We start from the raw sequence: 24335 nt of genomic DNA on the forward strand, positions 1-24335 counted from the left end.
TGGGTCCATTTACCCACTGGCTCATCTTACCCCACTCTCCCTTAGTCCCCTACATTTTAATCTCCATTACTGAGGAGAGGTGGTTCTTCTGCAAACTAGTGCGTCATTTTTTTGGTTTTGTGTCAACGGCCGCGTAGATTTTCTTCGACTGATTTTTGATTGCACTGAATCGAGGAAGGACATATAGGCTAATACAATAATACAATGACATTTTTATATACCGTTTTATGTGTTTCCATTATAGTATTTTAATATTATAATGTTGCAACGGGGTTGATTTGAAACCTCAATAAAGACAAATGACTAACCACAACCATAATATCAACCAGTGCGCTTGCTACAGACATTGCCAGCCACATCATAGCACAAAATAATAATAATTAAAAAAAAAAAAACATATCCGTGTTTTATCTATGATTGAAACGGAGAAATAGATCTCACACACATTTTGAATACTTATTTTCCTATTCGTTTATTGTCAGCGACCAAAATGGCCATTTTATTGCATTCTGGGGGAACGCAATGGGCGTCCGCTTTGAAATTATCCTGTGTTGCAATGGTGATGTTTTTGGGTAAGTAAAAAATGCTTCTGTTATGGAAAAAATAAATAAATAAGCCCATCATTAAAATGATCATTTGACATTTTAACGATTTCATTGTAGCCTACCAGCCAAACAGATGTGATTTCAGTCATGTTTCCCTGCCTTGGCTAGAGCCTTTTTATTAATATTATGCGTTTTAAGAATCCATGCAAATAAAATGAGGTGTAGGACATAGGCTATGTTATTATAGCGTTTGATGGTGATTATTATTGCAGATTAATTGTCTCCCTCAGCATTAGCCTATCTGCGTTTTATCGTGATGCCATTTAGATAAATGCGATCTAAATGCGCCCATTTGTGGTCGCATTTAGATCAGATTATGAAACGCTAGGTCATAATCGTTTTCCAGTTTAATGTCAAACAATAGTAAACAGCACTTCCGTTTTTCTCCAGACCACCAGATTTGATGACATTAATCATTGCTGCGTTTTTAATGTTCTGTTAAGCATACAATTCCGTGTCATATTAATGATATCTACAATCCACACTGTTTGTATCACGCTTGTTTATATTTTCCAGTAAATCTTTCTTCAGTTTACATCGTTGAACCAGTAGGAGGCGACAAGTGAATGTCAGTCAGTCATAGACTCTTGAACTCAAATGGTTACAAACAATGGCTAAAGCAGCAACGATGACAAAACTAGTTTACTTTTGCTTCAATTATTATACCATTTTTGTTGACGACGCAAAAAATACATAGCCTATAAATAAATAACTGGTGATATTGTAAGATAAAATTGAGAGTGGGAGAAAAAGAGGACGTCACATTTGTCACAAATGGTCACGGAATATAACATTTGAAGATGAGGAACAGCACTTTTAAATAATAATAAAATGACAGTTAAATAGGAAAATATGCACTGTAAAAATTCATGATTTGTAATCACAACATTTTTCTTTTGTCAAATCAACTTAAATGATTTATGTGGTTCAGATAACATGATATTTTGAGTTTCTGATGATTAAATTAATCTCCTTTGTTGTATTAACTCAATTTTTCCATTTCAATGAACTTAGAATTTGAAGGCAACCAGGTTAGCCTACTTCTTTTTTTAAGTTAAACCAACAATATTGCAGGCAATACTGCAGGTTGAGGAAAGGGGCCTTAAAGGGATAATTCACCAAAAAATGTTATCTTTACATACTCACCCGCAAGTTGTTCCCAAACCTGTATTCGTTTCTTTCTTAACACAAAATAAGATATTTTTAAGAATGTTGGAAACCAGACATGGTTGACTAATTGGCATAGTATATTTTTTCTATGGAAGTCAATGGGAGCTATCTATGGTCAACATTCACTTTTATTGTATGGAAAATAACTGCTTGGATATTCAGCTATAAATACCTCTATTTGTCTTCAATGAAATAAAAAGTTATAAGTAAATGATGACAGAATATTTATTTTTGGGTGAACTGTCCCTGAAAATAGTGGATCAATGGATACAATCCATCTGCAGTAACAGTTGTCTAAGCCGAATATGACATATGGCAGATTATGAGAAAACAATTGCTGTTAAAAAGCTGGTGAAGATCTGTTTCTCTCAGAAATGCAGATGTCTCGCTCTTCTTATTTACTGTGCTAACATACCATGTTCAAAGTTTCGCCCCCAACATTTCAGTCATTAAGCAAAAACTAAAACGTCTAAACAGATTTGTTGCCATAACATTGCTTTTAACAAACCGATACTGAAATAAAAGAGAAATACCACATGAGTGAGTGCAGAGTGATACGAGGAGTACGAAATGTCCTAGTGCTGTTATACTGGATATCAGCACACCTAGCTAAAACTAACATATTAATGTTACAGTTATATACACAATACACTATATGAGTCAAAATCTGCTAATTAAATGTAACGAATCATGTTGTAATTTAGAATCTTTTATTGGAAAATGAAACGTCTTATCAAACTTTGATAACTGGCTTAATCTTTTAAACAACTAAGAAGATAGGGCTCAAACTACGTTTTATAAAAGTCACCTGTAAAGTTTATATATATATATATATATATATATATATATATATACACTGTAAAAAAAAATATTTTCAAGATTTGTTATCACAAAATTTTTTTCTTTTGTCAAATCTACTTAAATAATTTATTTAGTTCAGATAACTTATTATTTTGAGTTTCTGATGATTAAATCAATCTCCTTCATTGTATTAATTCACTTTTTCCAGTTCAATCAACTTAAAATTTTAAGGCAACTAAGTTACTTATTTTTTCAAGTTAAACTAATAATATTTTTTACAGTGTATATATATATATATATATATATATATGAGGGCTTAATTGAACGAATGCTGGGACTCATCTCAAGATCAATCATTTAACAGTTCATCTATTGCCAAACAAATGAAAAAAAAAAAAAGATCAGTCGAGAATAGAGAATATAAAATTATTGAAAATATTCAAATCGTCCATCAAAACCAAGACGGTGAACGATGTTAACTAACCTGCCGAAGTTTTTCTATTGAATTGCTGTTTATTCTCTTTAGCATGCAGTGTGAAGAACAAATTTATACTCACGTGCGTTATGTATTATGCACGTTATTGTCTCTGACAGACAGCATGTTGATGCTACTCAGCCCGCCATTTTCTCCCTGCTCTCGGCATAGTCAAAACATCCGGTAGTGTGGGTTTTCCAAGGAATGCATGTACTCGCTGGAACTCCCCTTCTCGTAAATCCTTCTGTATGTTGTACACGTTATACAGTATTTTTTTTGACAGACATCGATGTTGTAATATTCAAATTATGTGGGTTTGCAAGATAATGTTTATTTGTGTCTTAGCCGGAAAGTATTCAGTCAGTGAAGTGAATCCATTGACTTTGACTTTAACCCTTGTGCATCCTTGTGGACATTTTTGTCCTTTTCAGTTTTGTTTTTTTGACCACTTTGTCTGTGTTAAAGCTAACTGCAAAAAACTTGGCACAGGTGTGTATTTTTATTGGAATTTTATTTTACTATTTCACCATCATTTTCTTAAAAAAATATTTTTTTGCATTAGGTACAAAAAATACTTCCTCTCAGCCCCTTTTGGACAAAAATGTCCCCATTGAAATCCATTAAAACTGCCATTTTTAATCCCCGGTTCAGTTAACTATAAAATTATGCAATCTTTGTTAAGAGGCTTTCATTCTGATGGCAAGGCTTCAAAATTTTATTTTTTACTATTTTTTATCAGATGGTGTCATTTTTTTTAAGTTTGGCCTATCAAACAAATGTCGCTTTATTCCTGTTTTCTGGTTCGGCATACTATAGAGCCAACTGGATAAATTGTGCAACTATATTTGTGTCGGTGTGTTGGTATGGATGTCAGAGTGTGGTTAGTATGTGTGTTATTAAAAAATATGTGTGTGTGTGTGCGTGTGCGCATGTGTGTGTTTGGAATTTGCAGTTTTTCTCTCTCAGTCTGACAATCCAATCCCTGTGAGCTCCAGTGGGGTTTTGCTGGGACCCAATGGGGAAAATATGTTACTACGCCCAAACAAACTGTTACCGAAAGCTCATTTTTTGAGATATCATCCTCAAATTTGGAACACAACCCATTTAGATTTATGGCTTTGATTTTATTGTAGTTTTGAGTTCAACCTGATTTAAAAAATATATACTTTATTTAAAATATTATTTTATAAATAATTTTCATAAACTTATACCTATATAACTTTTTTTTGGATTTACTTATTATCATTTTTATACTTCAGCAATAATCTGCAAAGGGTCTTCTTTAAAATGATACCAAACTTAAGTCTGTGCTCCAAAGCGTCACATTTTTATGACAGTTTTTTGACATGGACATTTTTGTCCTCTTTTTACCTATGTGTAACTTTTTTTAATTGTATGCACAAGGGTTAATCAAATAATGAGTGTTTTTTTTATGCACAAAGTTGTTTGTATTGTCTCTTATAACATTTTTTTTTTATTTAAACCCTTGAAAATCCAAATCCTGTTGTAAATAATAGTGAAAAATCACTTTTTCAAATAGATGTTCCATTATTTCCCCTTAGCAGATTTTGACTTTGAAATATATATTAAAGGGGTGATGAACTGAGAAATCAAATTTTCCTTGAGCTTTTGACATCTAAGAGGTCATCATATAAGAATATCCTGTAAGTTTCAGAACTGAAAACGTCCAATAAAAGCTTTTATTGACACCAGGCTCAGCAAACGACTCGTTTTTCAAAGTGGGAAACTATGACGTCAAAGAGGATAAAACACCACCCCCGCAGAAGAAGATCAACGCCTACTTCAACACGACGGTTTAGCCCGATTATGCATAGCTAAATAACATAGGCATACCTCGTGATGACAAACCGGATCGAGAGTTAAACTCATTATAATATGCAAAACTGTTATCCACTCACAGCAGTGGGCGTTTACTTCCACGTCTTTAATGCGAGACGCCCATAAATACCAAGCATTTTTGAGCTGAGCTCAGGTAGAAAAAATAGCCTATTACTTATTCATTTTGATGTTTTTTAATGTAAAAAACAAGCGAACGTCATAAGTTGACCACAAACAACAATATAAAAAAATGTAAAAATCCAGTTCATAACCCCTTTAAAATCTTATTATATAATTATTGTTATTTGTTTGTGCATATACAGCTGCGCAATGTACCTTGTACACATTTCTCCTTTAACCATAACCTTGAGAGCAGATAAAAGAGGACAGACAGCGCAGGGAGGGTGTAGGGATGGGGTTTGTCAGGGACTGTTGTGAGAGAGGGCGAGCGAGAGCTACACTGCAGTATTTTATGCCTACAGCACTCTGAACCGGTGAATATTGATACATGCATCAAATCGGTTCTCCAAGAGTGGGCTGGACACATCAGCAGTAGTCAGACCTTATATTTTCATGCTCATAAATACCCAAACAGTCACGTAAAAGAGTTTACCGATACATTGTAGCTTTTTAACGACAACAGTTGGACTATTATTTATTCAAATGCATGAATTCAGTGATTAAATGTGCATGGGGAACGTGAAGTAGTTCTGAAGCGCCTCTGCTGTAGCGCAGAGAGAAAACGACTAAATATACATGAAAGTAAAAGGGTGGGTGGGGACGACATTGACGTAGTGCCGGTGTTGAGTAACACACCCGGCCGAGTGCTGACTCTGCGTGTGTGTGTATTTATGCTGTGCGTGTGTTTATTACAGCACACACTGAAAGCACAAGTAGGAGACTGCAGCATTAGTAGCACAAAACACTATGTATAATGAATCCTTGTATATCTGTATAGTTCAAATGTTGCTTTGTAGGCACTCTGAATATAGCGCACTATAAATCACTGTGATTACTGGAGGTATTCACAAACACATGAGGTTTGTGTGTGTGTATGTGTTCTCCTGAACACAGCTGCTGTAGTTCTTGCTCTCTATACGTGAGGACACCTGATTTTTCGAGAGGGAGGGGGGCGGACTAAACTGCAGCACTTTGAGGGGGTGGGGATGGGATGGGATGGGATGGGGTGGGAGGGTGTGACGAAGTTGCTGCTACTACTGCAGAGAGCCGGGCCGATAAAGCATAACTGCTGCAGCAATGGGAACTTGTCCAGAACTTGGTGCAGAATGGTGTCCATTTGCCAGAATTGTCCAAATGGTGCAGAGGTGGAGAAAGTGAACCTTACTGATAGACAAAATTATGACATTTTGGCTGTTGATTTAATACAAATAATGTCACCCAGTGTAAGCTTAATGCAGATATAAAGACTTTCCCATGTTTTCTAGACGCTAAGACGCATGTCCCACTTTTCCACCATCAGGCCAAACCGTTCTTATAGCCTAACCATTCCATTCTGTGCCGATTCCAACTTATTTTGGAACAGCTTTTTTAACGGTTGGCAATAACATTTTAACTCATAGTTAAATGAATGACTTTAAATTCATTTCAGTGACTTTAGATGACAAAAAAACAAAAATGTGGACCAATCAGATGACAGAAAAATCAAAAGCGAGGAATTATACATGTCTGTATATTTACATATCTTGTAGCCTGTCCAGTGACTTCCATGGATGTGCTGGTGCAACAACAGATCAACGCTCTCAACGGAACTGATGTCAGAATCCCGTGTGCATTCACCTCATGCTACAAGCTGGACCCCAAGCATTTTGCCATGAACTGGACCTATCAGGAGACACTCAACAGCACAGAGGAGATGGTGAGTTAAAATAAGAGACTTAAAATGTTAAATATCATCAAAATGTTAGCCCCTTTCACACATAGAGTCTTTATTGGTAAAGAGATCATGTGTGAATCGACCTTTTAAAAAATACCAGTAAATTGGTTCCAGCAATTTACTGGTAAGGCTAGTTGTAACACTACCAGTAAAATACCAGTAATGTGTTCTGTGTGAATGACGGTATGAGATCACGTACAATGTCAGAACGTGCCGACGTAAGAAGTCTTATTTGGGCCATATAATGGATATAATGCGATTACTCAGCACTGTTTACAGTAAGCTTTTTAATAGTTTTTCTTTTGCACTCGATGATCATCTTTGACTGCTGCGCCACATCTCTCAGCTTTTTCAACGTGTCGTGCTCGAGACCCCGCCTTCTTTTCCATTCATCAGTATTATGCGTGTCTCATGATTTTAAGATAAAATTGAATAGATGGTGAAACGAAAGCAGATAGCTATTGCTTGTGTGAACAGCTTGTGTATTTAAGTCATGTTGGCAATTTTACGGTAATTTACTGGGATTGTTGTGTGAAAGGGGCTATTGAAATATCAATATTTGCAGAAATATAAGAGTTAGACGATTCTTTTGTTTCATCACTTTTCTCAATCTACCTTCAATTTCTTCTTTTCCAAGTTCATGACCTATAAGAACAGGATAACACCCCTGAAGCCAAGCCGATTTGGAGAGCGAGCTATTTTTTCTGGAAACCTAGATAAGAATGACCTCAGCATCACTATCTTAGATGTGCAGTTGTCCGACGATGGAATCTACAATTGCTATGTGCGCAACCCTCCAGATCGCATTCAGGGTCACGGCACCATCCAGTTCAACGTCTTGACTGAATGTAAGACTTCAGCATTGGCTAAGATGCTGTACGACAAAAGTTGTGTGCCTTTAACCAGGGTGGCTTCAAGACAGGCCATGATAAATGGGGTTTCATTATTGGAGGTGTTGTTAAGTCTAGGATTAGAATAGAGTGTTGCAGAGATCATACATTTTTGTAGGTCAACCCAGAAATTTGCATTACCCTGGTTCCCTTGACAAAAACCCAATCAGATGTTTCTATTGGCTTTTGGAATATAGAAAATAATCTCTTCAACCAACAAAAAATGTATTATTCTTTTCACAAATTAACACAGATTCTATCCTTTTAAAGCCTAAATGCAACCAGCAGGAGTAAAAAGCTAAACATAGGATATAAACGAACTACACCACGGTTGGATTATTTCAACATCACCATCACTAAGCTCCTAACAACTGTCAGTCTTTAAAGAAATACTAGAAAACGTTAATAACTACTGTCTGCTCTAGCACCACTAATGGTAACATTGAGAATGCAACCAGTACTAAGATTTTGGCTGGTTAGCATAGGCCAGTTAGCCACTGCAGGTAGATGCTGTAACTACTCAATCTTGGCCCAGAAAGATTTTATTTTATTTTTGTACATTATTTTACACAGATTTTCAGAATATACTTTTTCACTGAATAAATATGCCCCTTTGGCGAAGTTTTTTGTTAGCATCTTTTTTCTCTCTCTCTCTATTTTCCTCTGCCCAGTGCCACCACCAAGGGATTCGACCATCGCTGTCGCCATCGGGGCATCTGTGGGGGGCATTCTTGCTTTGCTCATTCTGTCCATGGTAGTGGTGAAGTGTATTCGTAGACATAAGCACCAGGAGCTGATCTCAGACGAGCAGAAGATGGAAGAAGAGGGCAAAGTAGATGGAGAAGGAGGAACAGAAGAAGCAACAAAGTAAGAATTTGTTCGTCTTCTTTTCTTTCCCAGTATTTGAGTAATTCATCTCTGTAAACAAACTGCTTACTTTGAATCCTGAAACAGACAGCCCTAACCCGCCATCTTAGCCAGGGAGGCCTAACGTAGTGTGGAGCTCCATCCTTCACTTTCTGGTAAAACTGATTGCTAGCTGGTGTGTCTTGGTGGTCATGTGACTGTGGTTGACAGTGGCTCTTTCAAGTTCTCTTTCCATCATTTTTTCATCAGTCTGTCCTTCTCGTTTTTAGGTTGAATTCTGAATTCTCTGGTTGCTACCAGTAGTCTTTCTTTATCTGGGGTGCGTTTCCCGAAAGCATCGTTAGCCAACTATGGTCACATGTTCCGTCGTTATCAGCATAGTTCAACGAGTCGGTGTTTCCCGAAACCATCGTTCCAACGAACATTCGCAAACAGCATCGCAAAGTTGTGTGGTTAGAATGACAGATCTCGACCTGTGGTTAGAAACAGAGTTTATTGGCTTAACTTAAGCAAAATAAGCAAGCTAACATTGCTAACACAGCGTGATGTCAAAAACCAATGTGTTTAAACACCACTTTGCGACAATATAGTTTCGGGAAACAGTCGTGAGTACCTAGCTAGTTGATTTCTTCAACGATGCATCGTACTATGGTAGTTAAGCAGCGAGTTACGTCACTGTACGGGAAACGCACCCCTGGTTGGGTTCTGTTGTGTCTTTTTGTGGTGGTTGTTGTCAGTGTTTTTCAGCTAACCAAATAACTGTTCTTGCAATATATATATTCCACTCAATATATATATAAAAATAAACAATAAAATGAAATGAAAAAAAAAAATATATATATATATATATTGCAAGAGCAGGTTTTGTACAGTTATTTGGTTTGCTGAAGTACACTATATATATACAAATACAACAATTCAAGTGAATCATTGAATCAGTATTTTGAACTGCTTAATTGAAAGGATCCACAGAAATGATATTTTCGAACTTTTTGGAAGATTTTGGAAATTTTTCCCGAATTATTATTCTAAACCAAATTCATTGAGACTATCAGATAACAAGATAAAAATCTTGAATTTTGAACTCAACTAATCCCAACTAATGGGATTTTCTTTGATTGAAAGGATCCACAGAAATGATATTTTCGAACTTTTTGGAACATTTTGGAAATTTTTCCCGAATTATTATTCTAAACCAAATTCATTGAGACTATCAGATACCACGATAAAAATCTTGAATTTTGAACTCAACTAATCCCAACTAACGGGATTTTCTTTTCCGTCAAGATTATTAAATATCCTGTTAATAATAAATTCTCACATTTCATTGTCTTTCTTTTACCTTTCAGAAATTTATGCCTCCTGCCTGAAGATATTTAAAACGTGTTCTACTCTTCGTCTTGTAACGTCTCATTCAACATTCCTCGGTTTTCTTGTGTAGCGACCAGACATGTCATGTTAGGAAGATCTCTGCCACAGTGCCATGACGTCCAATCACTGGTGAGAAATCACAAAGGGTTTTATACTGCCTCTTCCACTCAAAATGGCAGGCTAATGTGATAACAGTGTCCTACAGAACTGTTTATTTGGTCAGTATCTCTTTTTTCTTCAACTACTGCCACTATTAGCACTACAAATATTAGCCATCCAGTATTTCTGCTAAGAATTTTCTAAAAGGGAGAGTTTTAAATTATACAAAGTCCTGCTTTATTACTGCCAAAGTTACCTTTATGGTGTTTATACATTTTGACAGTTTCTTGAGAAATCACTGCCCTCAACGTCCTCTTTACGTGGATGCAGAAACATAATGTATGTGTATGTGTGTGTGCCTTCTCGTTGTGCAAAATCCTGCGCTGTTTGTACAATCTAGCATGTACTAAAACAGCAAAATATTTAGCAGTGATACCTTGAACCTGACCATGACTATCCATTAAAATCTATTTGCTTGTTTATATAACACGCCTCCAAAACATGTACAATCATTGCATGACAATTTTCTTTTTCTTATACATGATACACACTAATTGCACAAAACTAATCATTACTTTGCATAAGCATCTGGCACAATCTATGAATAGAGTACACTTTGGTGTCCCATGACTTTTTAAAAGCATTAAGGCCCTTACACAAAAAGCAGATGGTCGGTCATCGACCAGCATCGGGCCATCGTTGAACGTCAGCTGGCCCAGTTTTGGTGGTGTGTTCTGTACCGTCGGCACTAGTTGGACTTTGTCTGGGGTATTTTGGCTGATTGAGCACGGCATCTTACCTGAGCATTTCGATGCACAAATATTGGCATACCTTGTGCTGCCTGAAATTAAAAAAAGTGATCCGCATGATTGATATTTAATGGGAATGTGGCTAATGTTTCCACTTTTGAATGACGAATATAGACTATTGATACTTGCTGATGTAGACAATTGTTTTCTTACACGCATGTGCTGACCGTCGCCTGTAGCCTTTACGTTGTCTTCAAGTCCAGCTTTTTAAGGTGACAACACAGTCGGCTTTCATCGCCGCTAGTTCTTTAAAATCGTCTTGGTGTGTCACAGCCTTTAGACAGTAGCACCTCATTGTTGTACACGAGATCCAGGGGGCGGATTGAATCCAAATCTAAGGGGTGGAGATGGGCAGGATTAGGGGTGGGGTTATGGATCAGGGACGGAGATAGGTAGGATCAGGGGGCGGAGATGGGTAGGTTTAGGTATATGTAAGGTGGGAAAAGTTGGATCTGGATCCGTACTCCTCCCCTTGGATTTCATGTTCTGCAGTGAGGACTGTTCTGGGGTACGTTTCCCGTACAACGACATAGTTCACTGTTTCACTACCATGGTACGATGCATCATTGGAGAAATCAACTAGCTAGTCACGACTGTTTCCCGAAACCCACTGTCGCAAAGTATAGTTCAATCACGTTGGTTTCGCACGTGGTGGAGTAATAATTACTTTTAATGAAACTGTTTGAGATCCAATTAACGCTAGATTTTTTAATATAAATTACAGACATGTCATCTGAGGACTATTTCTGATTGTTCTCAGTTATTTTGCTTTATTACCTGACTCAATATTTGGCTCGTTCTTACATAGTGGAGCGCGTTCGCACATGCGCACTCTTCAAACACGGTACTTCAAATCTTTTGAAAAACTAAAAGACGTAAATTGCAATTGTATGTATTCTAAATAAAAGGCACCGGTTGTACTGAATGTCAGCTTGCTTATTTTGCTCAAGATAAGGATTTGTTACATCCAAATGTGCTGCAATATAGAAACGATGGTCGAGATCTGTCGTTCAAACCACACAACTTTGCGAATGTCCGTTGGAACGATGGTTTAGGGAAACACGGACTCGTTGAACTATGCTGATAACGACGGAACTTGCGATCGTAGTTGGCTAACGATGCTTTTGGGAAACGCACCCCAGATCTCCCTTTAGAGCCACAAATCCCTTTGTGTTTTTGTTATGACCTATTAGAAACTGTATGCTTGTTATCTAATATAAAACTAACATAGCATGAAGAGTGTTTTTTTTGTTTTGTTTTGTTTTTTTAAATGGCGATTTTAGTCTGTTCCACCTCAGAGGACTTTCTTGACTATATCTAAAAAATGTAAATCATAGAAGAGTGACATAAATTTAAAATATGGACATTTAAGTTTTTAACATTTTGCTAATAGTAAAAAATAAGTGAATTTTAAATTCAATTTAAAAAACATTTTTTTCCATTGTAAAAACTAAACGTGCAACATTCCTTGTCAGGCCAAAAAAATAAGCCAAATTGGACCCTTTTACAGCAAGACAGAAATTATGAATAGAAATATATATATAATCACTCAAATATCCTTTGGAGCGACAGCTTAATTTATGCCAAAATTGAAACCCTAAAATATTTTTTTTAAGTTTCAGGCATTTTGTACCCTATTTATAGAAAATGCCATTTACAAAACAGTGTTTTCACACACAAACATCATCATTTCAGGTGCAACGATTATGTGGTATTTGAAACATTTTGGTGGATACCAAAAAAAACAACTAATTTGATTGTTAATATTATTGTGTTTGACAAGTACTGTATGTTGTGGTGTGTTATTTGGAATGTGTGAATTTATTTCACATTAGTATCTATATACGTTTTTATTATTTTTCTCTGTACTGAATTTATGAACACTTCATTTTTAACCTGATAATCAATTTTCACAGCTACTGTAATCTTATAATCTGAAAGATGCTTAAAAACGGTTAAAATTGAGTCTTAAGCTTTTGCAAGTGAAAGATGATTGAATGTGTCAAATTTAACTAAAATTGAATTGTGGTATACAGAGGAAGTAAAACCTTTAATTAATTCACTCTACCTTTTTCCCAAAAGAAAAAGAACAAAACCAAAACCAGACTTTTAGTTCTGTTTAAAAAATATATAATCTTGTTTCCGTATCGAATGTGTTTGGAATCCATTTTGATTGTGAAACAAACATTGATTGTGAACTCACTTTTATTGTACTCATAGTAGTAGACTATGGACTGTGTAGTAGTCCATACATATCATCTGCTAAATATAACAATTTCTGCAAAGAATAGCATCAACGTTACAACAGTATGATTTTGTGTTCTGTTCAGGAAACGTGAGAAGTATTTTTAAGTAGTTTAATTCAATAAAAATAAATATATCTAAATCTAAATATATTTATATATATGTTGTAATCTTGAATGACGTTGAAAAGTCTGTCTATTTAAATTGAAGCAATTAATAGAGATGTAGGTTAGAACATTAGCTTCATTCATTAATTAATAAACAGTTCCTCTTTGTTCTGGCATAAAAAAAAACAAAACAAAAAAACTTGAACAATATATACTGTACAGTATTTGCCTTCAAACCATAACAGTTTAAACTACCGTAGTACTTATTTTACTTCACTATCTATAGTTACTCGGTTCGCATGCTGTAAAAATAAAAAAAATACAACGTTTATGCAGCACAGGCCCAAAGCCTGGAGCCACAGTGATTTTAAGCCTCACCTTTAGCAGAGCAAAGCCAACACATTTTTTTTTTTCCCACTGCAAATGTATTATGTTACAGTTCCCCATCATCTCTTATAAAATTATAACCATGGCTTTACAACAAATAATATTAATAATAATAAACATGGTTATCCATGGTTACCACAAATAAACCATTTATAACCATTGTTTATCCATGGGTATTAGTGATAAAACTGTGGTTATACATATGGAAATTACTTTTTTTATTGTATTTTATGACATGTTATATTCTTCCTTGTTATATCACTAACAAAAAAAAATACCAAAAATACATGGGAAATCCATGCTGTTGTACCACTAATTTGCTGTTACCTCTATACATTTCTGTCTGAATGTATTCTCATTTATGTATTCTGTTTATTATTATTATTTGAATTCAACATCTTTAAATCAGTGTTGATATTGTTATGGACTCAATAAGGTTCTATTGACATTTACATATTGTGTAATCAGAACTTTTAAGTGTTATTGCTATGTATTCAATTATAATTTCATACAAAATGACACTTAGTCACTTTGTTCACGTCCACATGTAGACATGTGCATTATACAGTTTTATTTGTATGTTTTACAACCCTCTGCGTTTTTGCAATTGTGTAGATATCATAATGTGAGTGACACAAAGACACTCCAAAAGGATAAAACATAACCATAAAGCTTATAATTTGATTTGCTGCACAGCAGTTAACATTAAGCCGTCTTCTGAAAGATAGACTCTGGCACAGTGATTTTTATGGCTGGTGCATTAATGGTTGCCATTCATAGGTTGAATTGCCTTCATCGCCAGGCAACATGACTCTAAATCCCTGATTATCTGTTAATAATTTTGTAATTATAATTATATACACTATAGGTCAATTATAGCACAGATATGTAACCATGATACCATATTGTTGATTGTACTGCCTTGATGTTTTCCTTAATGCATTAGCCTACACATCAAGATCATACAAGCATTACATGTAAATGGACATAATCAATCACAGCAGTCCAGCGAGGCTGGTTGGAATGGCTTGGGGACCAGTTTTTTTTTGCATTTTTCATGCATTTTTCCATCATGCATGCCTCTGTTTTAGTAAGGTCTAACCCTGGCCTACTTTAAATACATATGCTTGCGCTGAACCATTACAATGAGCTGCATCACTGATTGTTTTTTTTTCCAATAAAAACACAGAAAAAGGCATTTTGTTTCTGTGGGTTTTTTTTTTTTTTTTTTTTTTACTTTTCCCTAAAAATATTTGAATTTTCACTTAAAATATTAGCTTAATAAAGGATAGAAAATTCTGTTTAAATGAAAATCAGTTACCAGTGTTGGGAGTAACGCATTACAAAAGTAATACATTACAGTAACATATTACTTTTTGCTGTAACGCAGTAGTGTAAGGCATTACTAATCAATTTTCAGTAATATTTTACTCGTTACATGTTCAGTGAGGCTTGTATTACAGTTGTATTACAGTGTATTGTCTGCTTTTACTTCTTAAAGGCAACAGACTATGTGAAAGTTTTAAAGTAGTCTTTTAGTGCCAGTTCAGAGCGGTCGCGTCTGTAACATTGTTTTTTTCCTCATAAATGCGAACACGAAAACTAAAATAAAATGAATATTTTAAGTTCTATGGAGACGAGCCAACCCTTCCTCATCCGATTTGCGCAGTGCAATTAACAGAATTACAAAAAATGTATTTCGCCTCCTATTTTTTTGTCACGCGTGAACAGTGTTGTGCAAGTTACTTCCAAACGGTAATACATTAGGTATTACTTGTTACTGTTATTTGAAAGTAATTCATTACCTTACAATATTACTGTCCCAGAATTGTAATGCGTTACATTACTCATGTATTACTTTTGAGTTACTTTCACCAAAATAACTAAGTAGAACTTAACTTTTTGGCTGTAACGATATGCAATATGAAACCGAAATCGCGATTCGCCACACGACTCAGATCCACGAACCTACAGAATCGCGACACACCTCTTCCAACTCCAGCGTTATTCTCCTTACCGTCCATATCCAATGCTGCCTTATCTTTAAATTAGGCTATTAGTATTATTTGAAGTTAACATTATAAAATACGTAGACCTACACCACAAAACTAGTTGAGGATAAATTATTTAAAATTGGGGAAGTCCAGCATTATGGACATGACATTTGCAGTCAAAACTTGAAATAAAAATTCCCAGAAAATTCATGTATTGAAACGTATATAGGCTACTTCCTTAAAGGACTCCAGACATTAGACAAATATCAGTCTATGTTTTATTTTTAATGTTAGGAAAAAGACAAACATTCACGCGTGACAAAAAAATAGGAGGCGAAATACATTTTTTGTAATTCTGTTAATTGCACTGCGCAAATCGGATGAGGAAGGGTTGGCTCGTCTCCATAGAACTTAAAATATTCATTTTATTTTAGTTTTCGTGTTCGCATTTATGAGGAAAAAAACAATGTTACAGACGCGACCGCTCTGAACTGGCACTAAAAGACTACTTTAAAACTTTCACATAGTCTGTTGCCTTTAAGAAGTAAAAGCAGACAATACACTGTAATACAACTGTAATACAAGCCTCACTGAACATGTAACGAGTAAAATATTACTGAAAATTGATTAGTAATGCCTTACACTACTGCGTTACAGCAAAAAGTAATATGTTACTGTAATGTCTTACTTTTGTAATGCGTTACTCCCAACACTGCGCGTGAATGTTTGTCTTTTTCCTAACATTAAAAATAAAACATAGACTGATATTTGTCTAATGTCTGGAGTCCTTTAAGGAAGTAGCCTATATACGTTTCAATACATGAATTTTCTGGGAATTTTTATTTCAAGTTTTGACTGCAAATGTCATGTCCATAATGCTGGACTTCCCCAATTTTAAATAATTTATCCTCAACTAGTTTTGTGGTGTAGGTCTACGTATTTTATAATGTTAACTTCAAATAATACTAATAGCCTAATTTAAAGATAAGGCAGCATTGGATATGGACGGTAAGGAGAATAACGCTGGAGTTGGAAGAGGTGTGTCGCGATTCTGTAGGTTCGTGGATCTGAGTCGTGTGGCGAATCGCGATTTCGGTTTCATATTGCATATCGTTACAGCCAAAAAGTTAAGTTCTACTTAGTTATTTTGGTGAAAGTAACTCAAAAGTAATACATGAGTAATGTAACGCATTACAATTCTGGGACAGTAATATTGTAAGGTAATGAATTACTTTCAAATAACAGTAACAAGTAATACCTAATGTATTACCGTTTGGAAGTAACTTGCACAACACTGTCAGTTACTCACCCCCATGATGTTCAAAACCCATTAAGCTTTCTTTCTTCTTATCTGGGGCAAACACCTGAATCAGTTTCTTTAAAAGAAATATCAAATATTACAATTATTGTATTAAAATATTGATTATTTTTTTTAGTTTATTGCAGCCTACTGAGCTACTTTGACCTATTTTGTCCAGAACAGCTAATGTTAGCGCATGGCCATATGCATTACGGACATTTGGAGCAGGTAGGCAGGGCAGGTGTTTTTATGTAGGTTATGCTGAGAGAGGGTGTTGAGGGGGCAGCGTCTCTGCAGAGTGATCAACACGATGTAGCTACTGCTGGAGAAAATTGCAGCACAGGCAAAAGTGAAGGTGACTCATGCATGTAAATATACATAGCTGAATTTGGCACTTTCATGAATATCTACTACCACAACATCATGACCACTTCAATATCAAGACTGAAAATCTGCCAACAAATTAAGTTAAACAGACCACCATGAATTATTTGAGATGTCCATCTATTGATTACTAATACTCCAATCAGAAGAATAATTTTTATTTTAGTTTAAACATATTTAAATGAATCACATGTAATGTTAGGGGTGCTGCCACTAGTGAGTCAGCAAGACAGATGTGATTTAAAAATCTGGTGTAAAAACCCTTCAGCAACTCAATCTCGCTGCAATTAGTCCGTTTTTAGATGCACAGATGTGCTTGTTTCTTCTTTTTCTTATTTCTATTGGTAATTGTATGTATACTACCAAATAATGCGTGTATTTATTCTAGAATGACCAAGTCAAATTCCTCATAAGACCAATCTTACTTGGTGTGTAACTTATTAGCACTCTTGTGTTCTTTTATAATTAAATGTGTACAGATTTTGGCAATCTCACAATTATGTGTTTTTATTTAATTTTCCCAACTGTTTCCATTAGGATGTCTCTATTACAAGAGTAAATTTAGGGGGTGGTGATGGCACTCTGGATAAGACACATGCCTTCGGTGTGAGAGACACGGTTTCAAATTCACTGTGAGACATCAATGTGTCCCTGAGCAAGACACAGAGGTGTGCGACCTCTGACATATATAGCAATTGTAAGTCGCTTTGGATAAAAGTGTCAGCTAAATGAATACATGTACATGGAAATGTAAATTTATAAATGTTTCAGCAATGTTTGGATCTGTGCTGGTGATAATTAAGAACCAATGCTGATGTTGTTTTTTTAGTAGCTTTTTTCATTCTCTCTTTTTCTCCTTTTTAAATAGTTTTTAGATGCATGAAGTTCCCTTTCAAATGGGAACTCGCATTGCGTTCTAGAAAACTAATGTTGGACGCCTAAGTGTGACCAGTGTCTGAACCTGTTTACCTCCGGGGTCTAAGGTGTTTTTGGGGTTCAGGAGATGTTTTGACATGACATTTGTGGGGTTTTTTTTTTCAGTTGCTTATAAACATATTAATGGCGAAGGTGTAATAACACTATTTAGGACAAACAGGGCTACCATAATATGTGAGTATGCTAATCCAAAATCGAAAATCCAAACGCAGTCTAAGGTCAAATACCAGAAAGACAGTCCAAAAGTACACACAAGCAAAGAATAATTCAGAGCAACAGGAAGAATGAATCAAAACATGGGAAAACAGGACACAATGGCAGAGAACTGCAGGTATAACATACGCAAGACTGAGAAACTGGTTATTGCCTTTCTGGGATACCTTCTCATTGTAGGCCCCTGCTAGAGAGCTAAGTCTGGGATTCTGTTTAAGCAGACTGGTTATTCTAGGGGTTGATGTTTATGTCCCCCTGAAGTTGTAGGCCAGTGTCTTTTTTTTGTCCCAGGTTATACTCCCTTAAAGGAATCGTTCATTAGGTAAATGATTCCAAGCCTTTGAGCTCTGGGCCAAATCCTTCCATTTTACCAAGCGAGGTGAATGGTAAGTGTGACCTTCCTGATTGAGGCATGCAGCTTGGGGTCTGGGAATTTGGGAATTTTACTCTGACAATTAGGCCATTTGAATCTTTAGGGCTTAGTCACAGCCAATCTAGCATGCATTCCCCTCAGGATGGCAGAGTAGGCATTTGTTTCCCATTAAGGCCTCATTATGCTTCTGCGTCAACTCCACGGTGTAGCTACGCCGTCACTCCTACGACGCCGTGGCCGTTTTATGGTTCTGCGTCAGGTTGCGTTGCATCGTGGTGCATTTCACCGCCAGAACGCTATGGGGGGAGGGGGTGTGGTTCGTGAATCTCTTTGCTAGTTTGTTTTGGTTCTGTGCGCCGATTCCACTTTTTCATTTCCGGTAGGGCTGCACGATTATGACAAAAATCATAATTGTCAATTATTGCCTTGAAATTATAATTGTGATTATTAATTACGATTATCACAATTTACATTGAATGATGTTTTGAACAGCTTTATGCCATTGTTATATCAAAATAAAACGCCTGAAAACTCCTGAAAAACTTTCAATTCCTTTCTATGGTTTAAAGTAACACCAACTAACTTTTCCTCTTCGGTCGCCCTACTGGTTGGAAACGAAATTGTCCATTGCCGCTGTCGTAAATAATTTAGCCTACCGTCGCACGCACGCTCGCTGTTTATCCAGCACCGGGTTTAGAATGAACGATGTCCACAGACAAGGTAGAGTATGTTACATGATTTCATGAAAGGATGATGTATTGCGACATCAGAAACGAAGAAAAATGAAAAAATGACTATTATAGTGCTTGATGTAAAGCAGTCGAATTTTGTAGTTCTTTTTGTGGTCGGGTTCCTACCCGAACCCCGAAGTTAGTACAAGTGATACAGACCCCGTCAGGCGACAGCAGAAGTGCCTTTCACCCTGTTACGACTTGATGAACCACTGATCAGATTTTGGAAACATTATTTTAAGTAAACAATGTTAGATAGTGTTGCTTTAATGCTAATTATAATTATAATGTTACACTAACCAAAATTAAAACAATGGGGGAAAAAAACCCGTAAGATAACCTGTAAAAAAACACATTTTAAGCACACAGAATAATGTAAGTGGACTTTTTATGATTGTGCCTTTGAACGATTACATAATTGTGGCATCCATAATTGTAATCGCGATTACAAATTCCATTAATTGTGCAGCCCTTCGACAATGGCGAGCGAAAGAGAAAGAATGTTGTTGCAGCTGGAGCTAATCGAAGTTGAACAACTGAAAAAACAACAAAAAAACAACAACAAAGTCGCTTTAAAAATGGCGCTATAGCGGGAGGGGGAAACCGGAAAAGCTACTTTCTGGAAATGATGTATAATCTGACCAATCACAGCCCTTGCTGTCTGCGTCGCCTCGACACGTAGTTACAATTTTTGGGAGGTGCACGTCGAGCTACGGCGGAGGGGTCGGAGAGGGGCTCGCGTCGACGCAGAGGGGACGTTGATTGGACGCAGAAGCATAAAACAGGCTTTAGCATCCTAGGACACAGTGCGAGTTCCCATTCGAAAGGGAGCATCTCTCGTTACAAATGTAACCTTGGTTCCCTGAGAAAGGGTCTCATTGCCATGCTTCTGCTATGGTCCTACGTGGTCCCTTCAGATGAAGAAGTCGATGACATTTTCTTTAGGTACCACTCTTTAATGCGTTGAAATATCCCCATGAATTGTAAGTTACTCTTTGTAAGTGTAAAGATTTGTAAAAGTGTCTCTTCAGTATTCTGTCAGGAAACCTTAAAATGTGCTTCACATAGTAACATCTAAGTTATCTGATTTAATTGATACATCGTCACTGAATCAACCTGATTGACTAACCAACAAAAGTCATATTTATGAATCGGACCAGGTACAAATGGTTCCTTAAAGCCGCGGACACATGAAACATTATAAGAAAAAAATTACACATACAGTTTCCAACGCCTGGCTGAACACATGCGTTTGGGCATGATCAGTCGTAAGAATCAAATTACATTTATAATCGGCCTTACAGTTGTTAAGTGTGTCCCAAGCTAAAGGAATTAAAAAACTTAAATAACATTTACACAGACATTAGTTTTAGTGAAGTGTTTAAAGATGTGTTTATTCACAATACGGCAAGATGGAAATCTCTTTTACTCACCCAGTTTTGAACCATCAAACAACAAGTCTTTGTTCTTAAATGTTAAAGTACCATTCTGTGGTAGTGAAGTGAAGCCTGTCCTGAACATTAGTCCAAACTTCTCCTTCCCGTCACATTCCATGCATCATAAAGTTGTAGAATAAGAGGAAGCAAAAGAGAAACAGAAGTAGGAAGGGCTGCATCCTCCTGCAGACACTCTTGTAGTTGTTCCTGGGATGCTAAAGGTCTGAAGAAACGCAGCATTGTACTTTAATGCAGAGTGAGTGAGTAAGAGAGAGAGACACATAGGAGATTCTAAGGTCACTGTTGAGCACTTGAAATGCAGAGACTCTCTACCTCTCCGGCTCGCTTTCTCCCCCCTCCTGCTGTTCTCCACACCTCTTCTCCTCCGCCCCTCCCCATTCCTCTCTGCCTTTCCCGTCTGGCGAAGTTTTGCAACATCATGCTCCCCTCGCTGGTGCAGTCCGGGGAGTTCAGTATCTTCGCTATTATCAATGATAAACAAGCGTTTCACCTCCAGAATGCTTTCCGGAATTTGTAAATCATTAGTTCGATATGTGGCGTCCCGTATGTGACTTCCAGGTGAAATCTATCCATCCATATTAAGGTCCCGGTAATAAAACATTCTTTTCTTTTTCTCTTCTATTGAATGACCATTCTCAATCCGAAGCCAATTGTGTTCCTTGCTCCAAAGTGCCACCAACCTCTGTTCTCCATTCTTCAACTATGAGTGGGTCTCTCTTGTCCAATCGCGCTCTCTCTCTCTCTCATTCTTACTGGTTCTATACAGTAGATTGCAATATGGGAATTGCTTTCTCTCTCTCTCTCTCTCTCTCTCTCTCTCTCTCTCTCTCCCTCTCTCTCTCTCTGAATCTCCACCCTCATAAGCACACACACATATGCTGTGATATGGACTCCCAAGGTCACATTGTCCTAAGTATATGTTCGTGTGTATGTGTGTGTGTGTCCAACCACAGGGGGTTGATATTGAGTGCTCTCCTATAAATCACAACGGCCCACACATGATGACATTCTTCAGTCAGATATCTGTGTGTGTGTGTGAATATCTCTGTTTAGATCAGATGTCTGTGAAACAGCTGCTGTCTCTTTTTTTTGGTATCACATCTGCATCAAGCAACAATGTCGTTCTTCCGCAAATGTTCCCGATCAAAGCTTAAGATTCACAGTTATCAAATAAAGTTAAAAAACACTAAAATGTATTGAAATAAAAATTTTTTTTATATATTTTCCATATATCATCATCAACCAACCCCATATCCACACTCAGAATATGTACTCTTACCAATGCAAAAAGCAGTAAGTAAAGTGGTAGGCGAGATATACCTGGATATTTCCAAAATGGCAAAAAAGACCTGCATATTATGGGTGGAAAACTCCAGATCTGAGACGTGACTGTCTTTTCATTTTTCCCTTAATGTGGCCAGGATAACATCTAGTTTGTTGCTGTGGTGACTTTTCATTTAATTCCAGATAATATATCAAAGCAAGAGGTATTTAGGCCTATTTTAAAGTTTAAAAAAAAGCACAAGCACACTTTAAAAAACAACAATATTGGAATAAAATAAATGATGTTTTATGACCAAAGTTCGGGAGGAACATGTTCAGATAATTAACACAAGTGGAGAGCACTCAGGAATCAATGATTAGAGGTGTATAGATTCAGCAGTCTCACCTCAATCCATTGAGAGTTTAGCAGCATCCCTCCTAATCATTTACATAAACTTTACTCCCTTTAATTCTATGTAAGTGTGAACTCGTGAAATATAATTTGAGGCTGTCCTATGCCTTACTAGTTTGATAACTGATAAGTTTTTTTCCCTTTTAGACCACAACTCAAAACCACATATGCATTGAACGACCAAAACAATTGACAAATCAAGTGTCATAGTCCATAAAACTCTGACCACAAGAGCCCCAGTCCACTCCTCCATGTATTAAGCTTTCCATTTTAACAGCTGCACTGCTGGCTCATCTGACGTTCAATCCAATTGTTACAATTCTGGGGGGATGATGAGACCCACATAATCAAATAATCTACAGTACGTAGTGCATTTCAGATCCCATAGACTCAGAGCCAGACCTTTTATCGGAATAAACTTTGCTCCACTTTGCAGACGTTGTGGACAAGAACCAACAATTAAGATTGGAAGATATGTGGATGACATGGAAACAATTAACGATACAATAACGGCTAATAAAACAAGAAATAAACATCAGAGATCAAAAAATTCTGTCTGCACTATAATAATAATAAGTAAATTTCACTCAATACACAATATACAGTTTTGCTCATGGATATCGAATTAGTGCCTCTCAAAGATTTTAAGGCACCAACCTTACAAACTTTAAAGTATGTTTAAAACACAGTGTGCACAATTTGTGTACTGTATAGCATTCAGTCAATCAGACAGAGCTTGTGATTTTATCCAGCTTCTGGCATGTATGTGCACCAGTGATGCGCGGGTTGATCCGAAATGAGCGGGTGCCTGCGGTCACCCGCGGTTACCCGCAGTTACGGGTCATCCAAAAATGTTTTTAATGATATTCGGGTCGCGGTCGGTCGGGTCGTTTGAAAAAAGATGCCAATTAAACATTTGTATATAGTACTAGACACAATTTTTGATGAAATATACAGCCCTACACATTATTGGCTGAATAACTGGCACGAAGATAACACACAAGCTCAGTCTAAACAGTTCTCGGTTCTTTATTAGTGATTTGAGAACCGCTGTCCCTGTGCGTTCGGTGTATACGCAGTATATGCGCAGTACCAGCTGCTCGTGTTTATCACTTCTCTCAACAGTGGCACTATGTCTCGGTTCAGTGAACTGTTGGAGTTACTGGAGTAAAATATAATTCTGGATATTGATTTATTTCGATTCGGAGGCGACTGTCAGGCATGTCTGAAAGTGAGTAACTTTAGTAACTTGTGGATCAGCACTGACGCAAGACGCAAACTGTTTCGAACTATTCAGTTCGAGTGTACTGGTTCGACCGGTTCACTAAAAAGAACCGGTTCAAAAGAACGATTCGTTCACGAACCGGCCATGTCTATGATCACTACAGTCTGCAGAGAGATGGAGGCGGCAAGAGAAAAGGTGAAGACTGGGGAGTGGAAGCTCCGCAAATACACAAATAGAAAGAGTAAAAGTGTGGGAGACATTTGCTGAAATAATGAAAGATGATGACTGGCTTTGCCTTTGTTATGTGTAGGCCTACGTCTTCTTGCGATGCTGTGTTGTTACACGTCTATGGCCCAATAACGCTCCGATGAGCATTTACTACTTTTAAAAAATGCGGCCAGGAAGCGGGTCGGGTACAATATTTTTTTACTTTTTTTTGCGGTCCGAGTTGCGGGCGGGTAGCTGAAAACGTCGGTCGGGTTGCGGTTT

At 36.8% G+C, this 24335-nt stretch overlaps 1 protein-coding gene and 1 long non-coding RNA gene across 4 annotated transcripts; one reads left to right on the forward strand and one right to left on the reverse strand.

Annotated features, from left to right (window-relative positions):
* The first annotated feature begins 336 nt into the window (after positions 1 to 336).
* On the forward strand, positions 337 to 14756 carry scn2b (sodium channel, voltage-gated, type II, beta). 3 transcript variants are annotated; one of them, XM_039671028.2, is made up of 5 exons: positions 337 to 572; positions 6600 to 6766; positions 7422 to 7632; positions 8346 to 8541; positions 9891 to 14756. In XM_039671028.2, the coding sequence occupies exons 1-5, from the start codon at positions 491 to 493 to the stop codon at positions 9919 to 9921; spliced, it is 687 nt and encodes a 228-aa protein (XP_039526962.1). In that variant the 5' UTR covers positions 337 to 490; the 3' UTR covers positions 9922 to 14756. The 3 variants fall into 3 exon arrangements, 2 of the variants coding, with proteins under 2 accessions (XP_039526962.1, XP_088977519.1); XR_016146898.1 differs by lacking the exon at positions 337 to 572 and adding an exon at positions 8629 to 8696 and having other exon boundaries at positions 6617 to 6766; XM_089121393.1 differs by lacking the exon at positions 337 to 572 and having other exon boundaries at positions 6617 to 6766; positions 9891 to 9970; positions 10009 to 14756.
* Positions 6609 to 22063, reverse strand: LOC120478860 (uncharacterized). Its single transcript, XR_016146899.1, has 3 exons — positions 20923 to 22063; positions 16862 to 16928; positions 6609 to 9014 (listed from the first exon to the last, which is right to left on the reverse strand). It is a non-coding gene; the product is annotated as an uncharacterized LOC120478860 (long non-coding RNA).
* Positions 22064 to 24335: the final 2272 nt, after the last annotated feature.

Source organism: Pimephales promelas, chromosome 16 (genome assembly GCF_988280905.1).
Source record: "Pimephales promelas chromosome 16, fPimPro1.hap1.1, whole genome shotgun sequence".
Taxonomy (NCBI): Eukaryota; Metazoa; Chordata; class Actinopteri; order Cypriniformes; family Leuciscidae; genus Pimephales; species Pimephales promelas.

Excerpts from the sequence above, each read along its gene's own strand:
- scn2b (XM_039671028.2), top strand. The coding sequence starts at position 491 with ATGGCCATTTTATTGCATTCTGGGGGAACGCAATGGGCGTCCGCTTTG. Across the intron at positions 573-6,599 it reads TGCAATGGTGATGTTTTTGG|CCTGTCCAGTGACTTCCATG; the intron begins GTAAGTAAAAAA and ends CATATCTTGTAG. Across the intron at positions 8,542-9,890 it reads GGAACAGAAGAAGCAACAAA|AAATTTATGCCTCCTGCCTG; the intron begins GTAAGAATTTGT and ends TTTACCTTTCAG.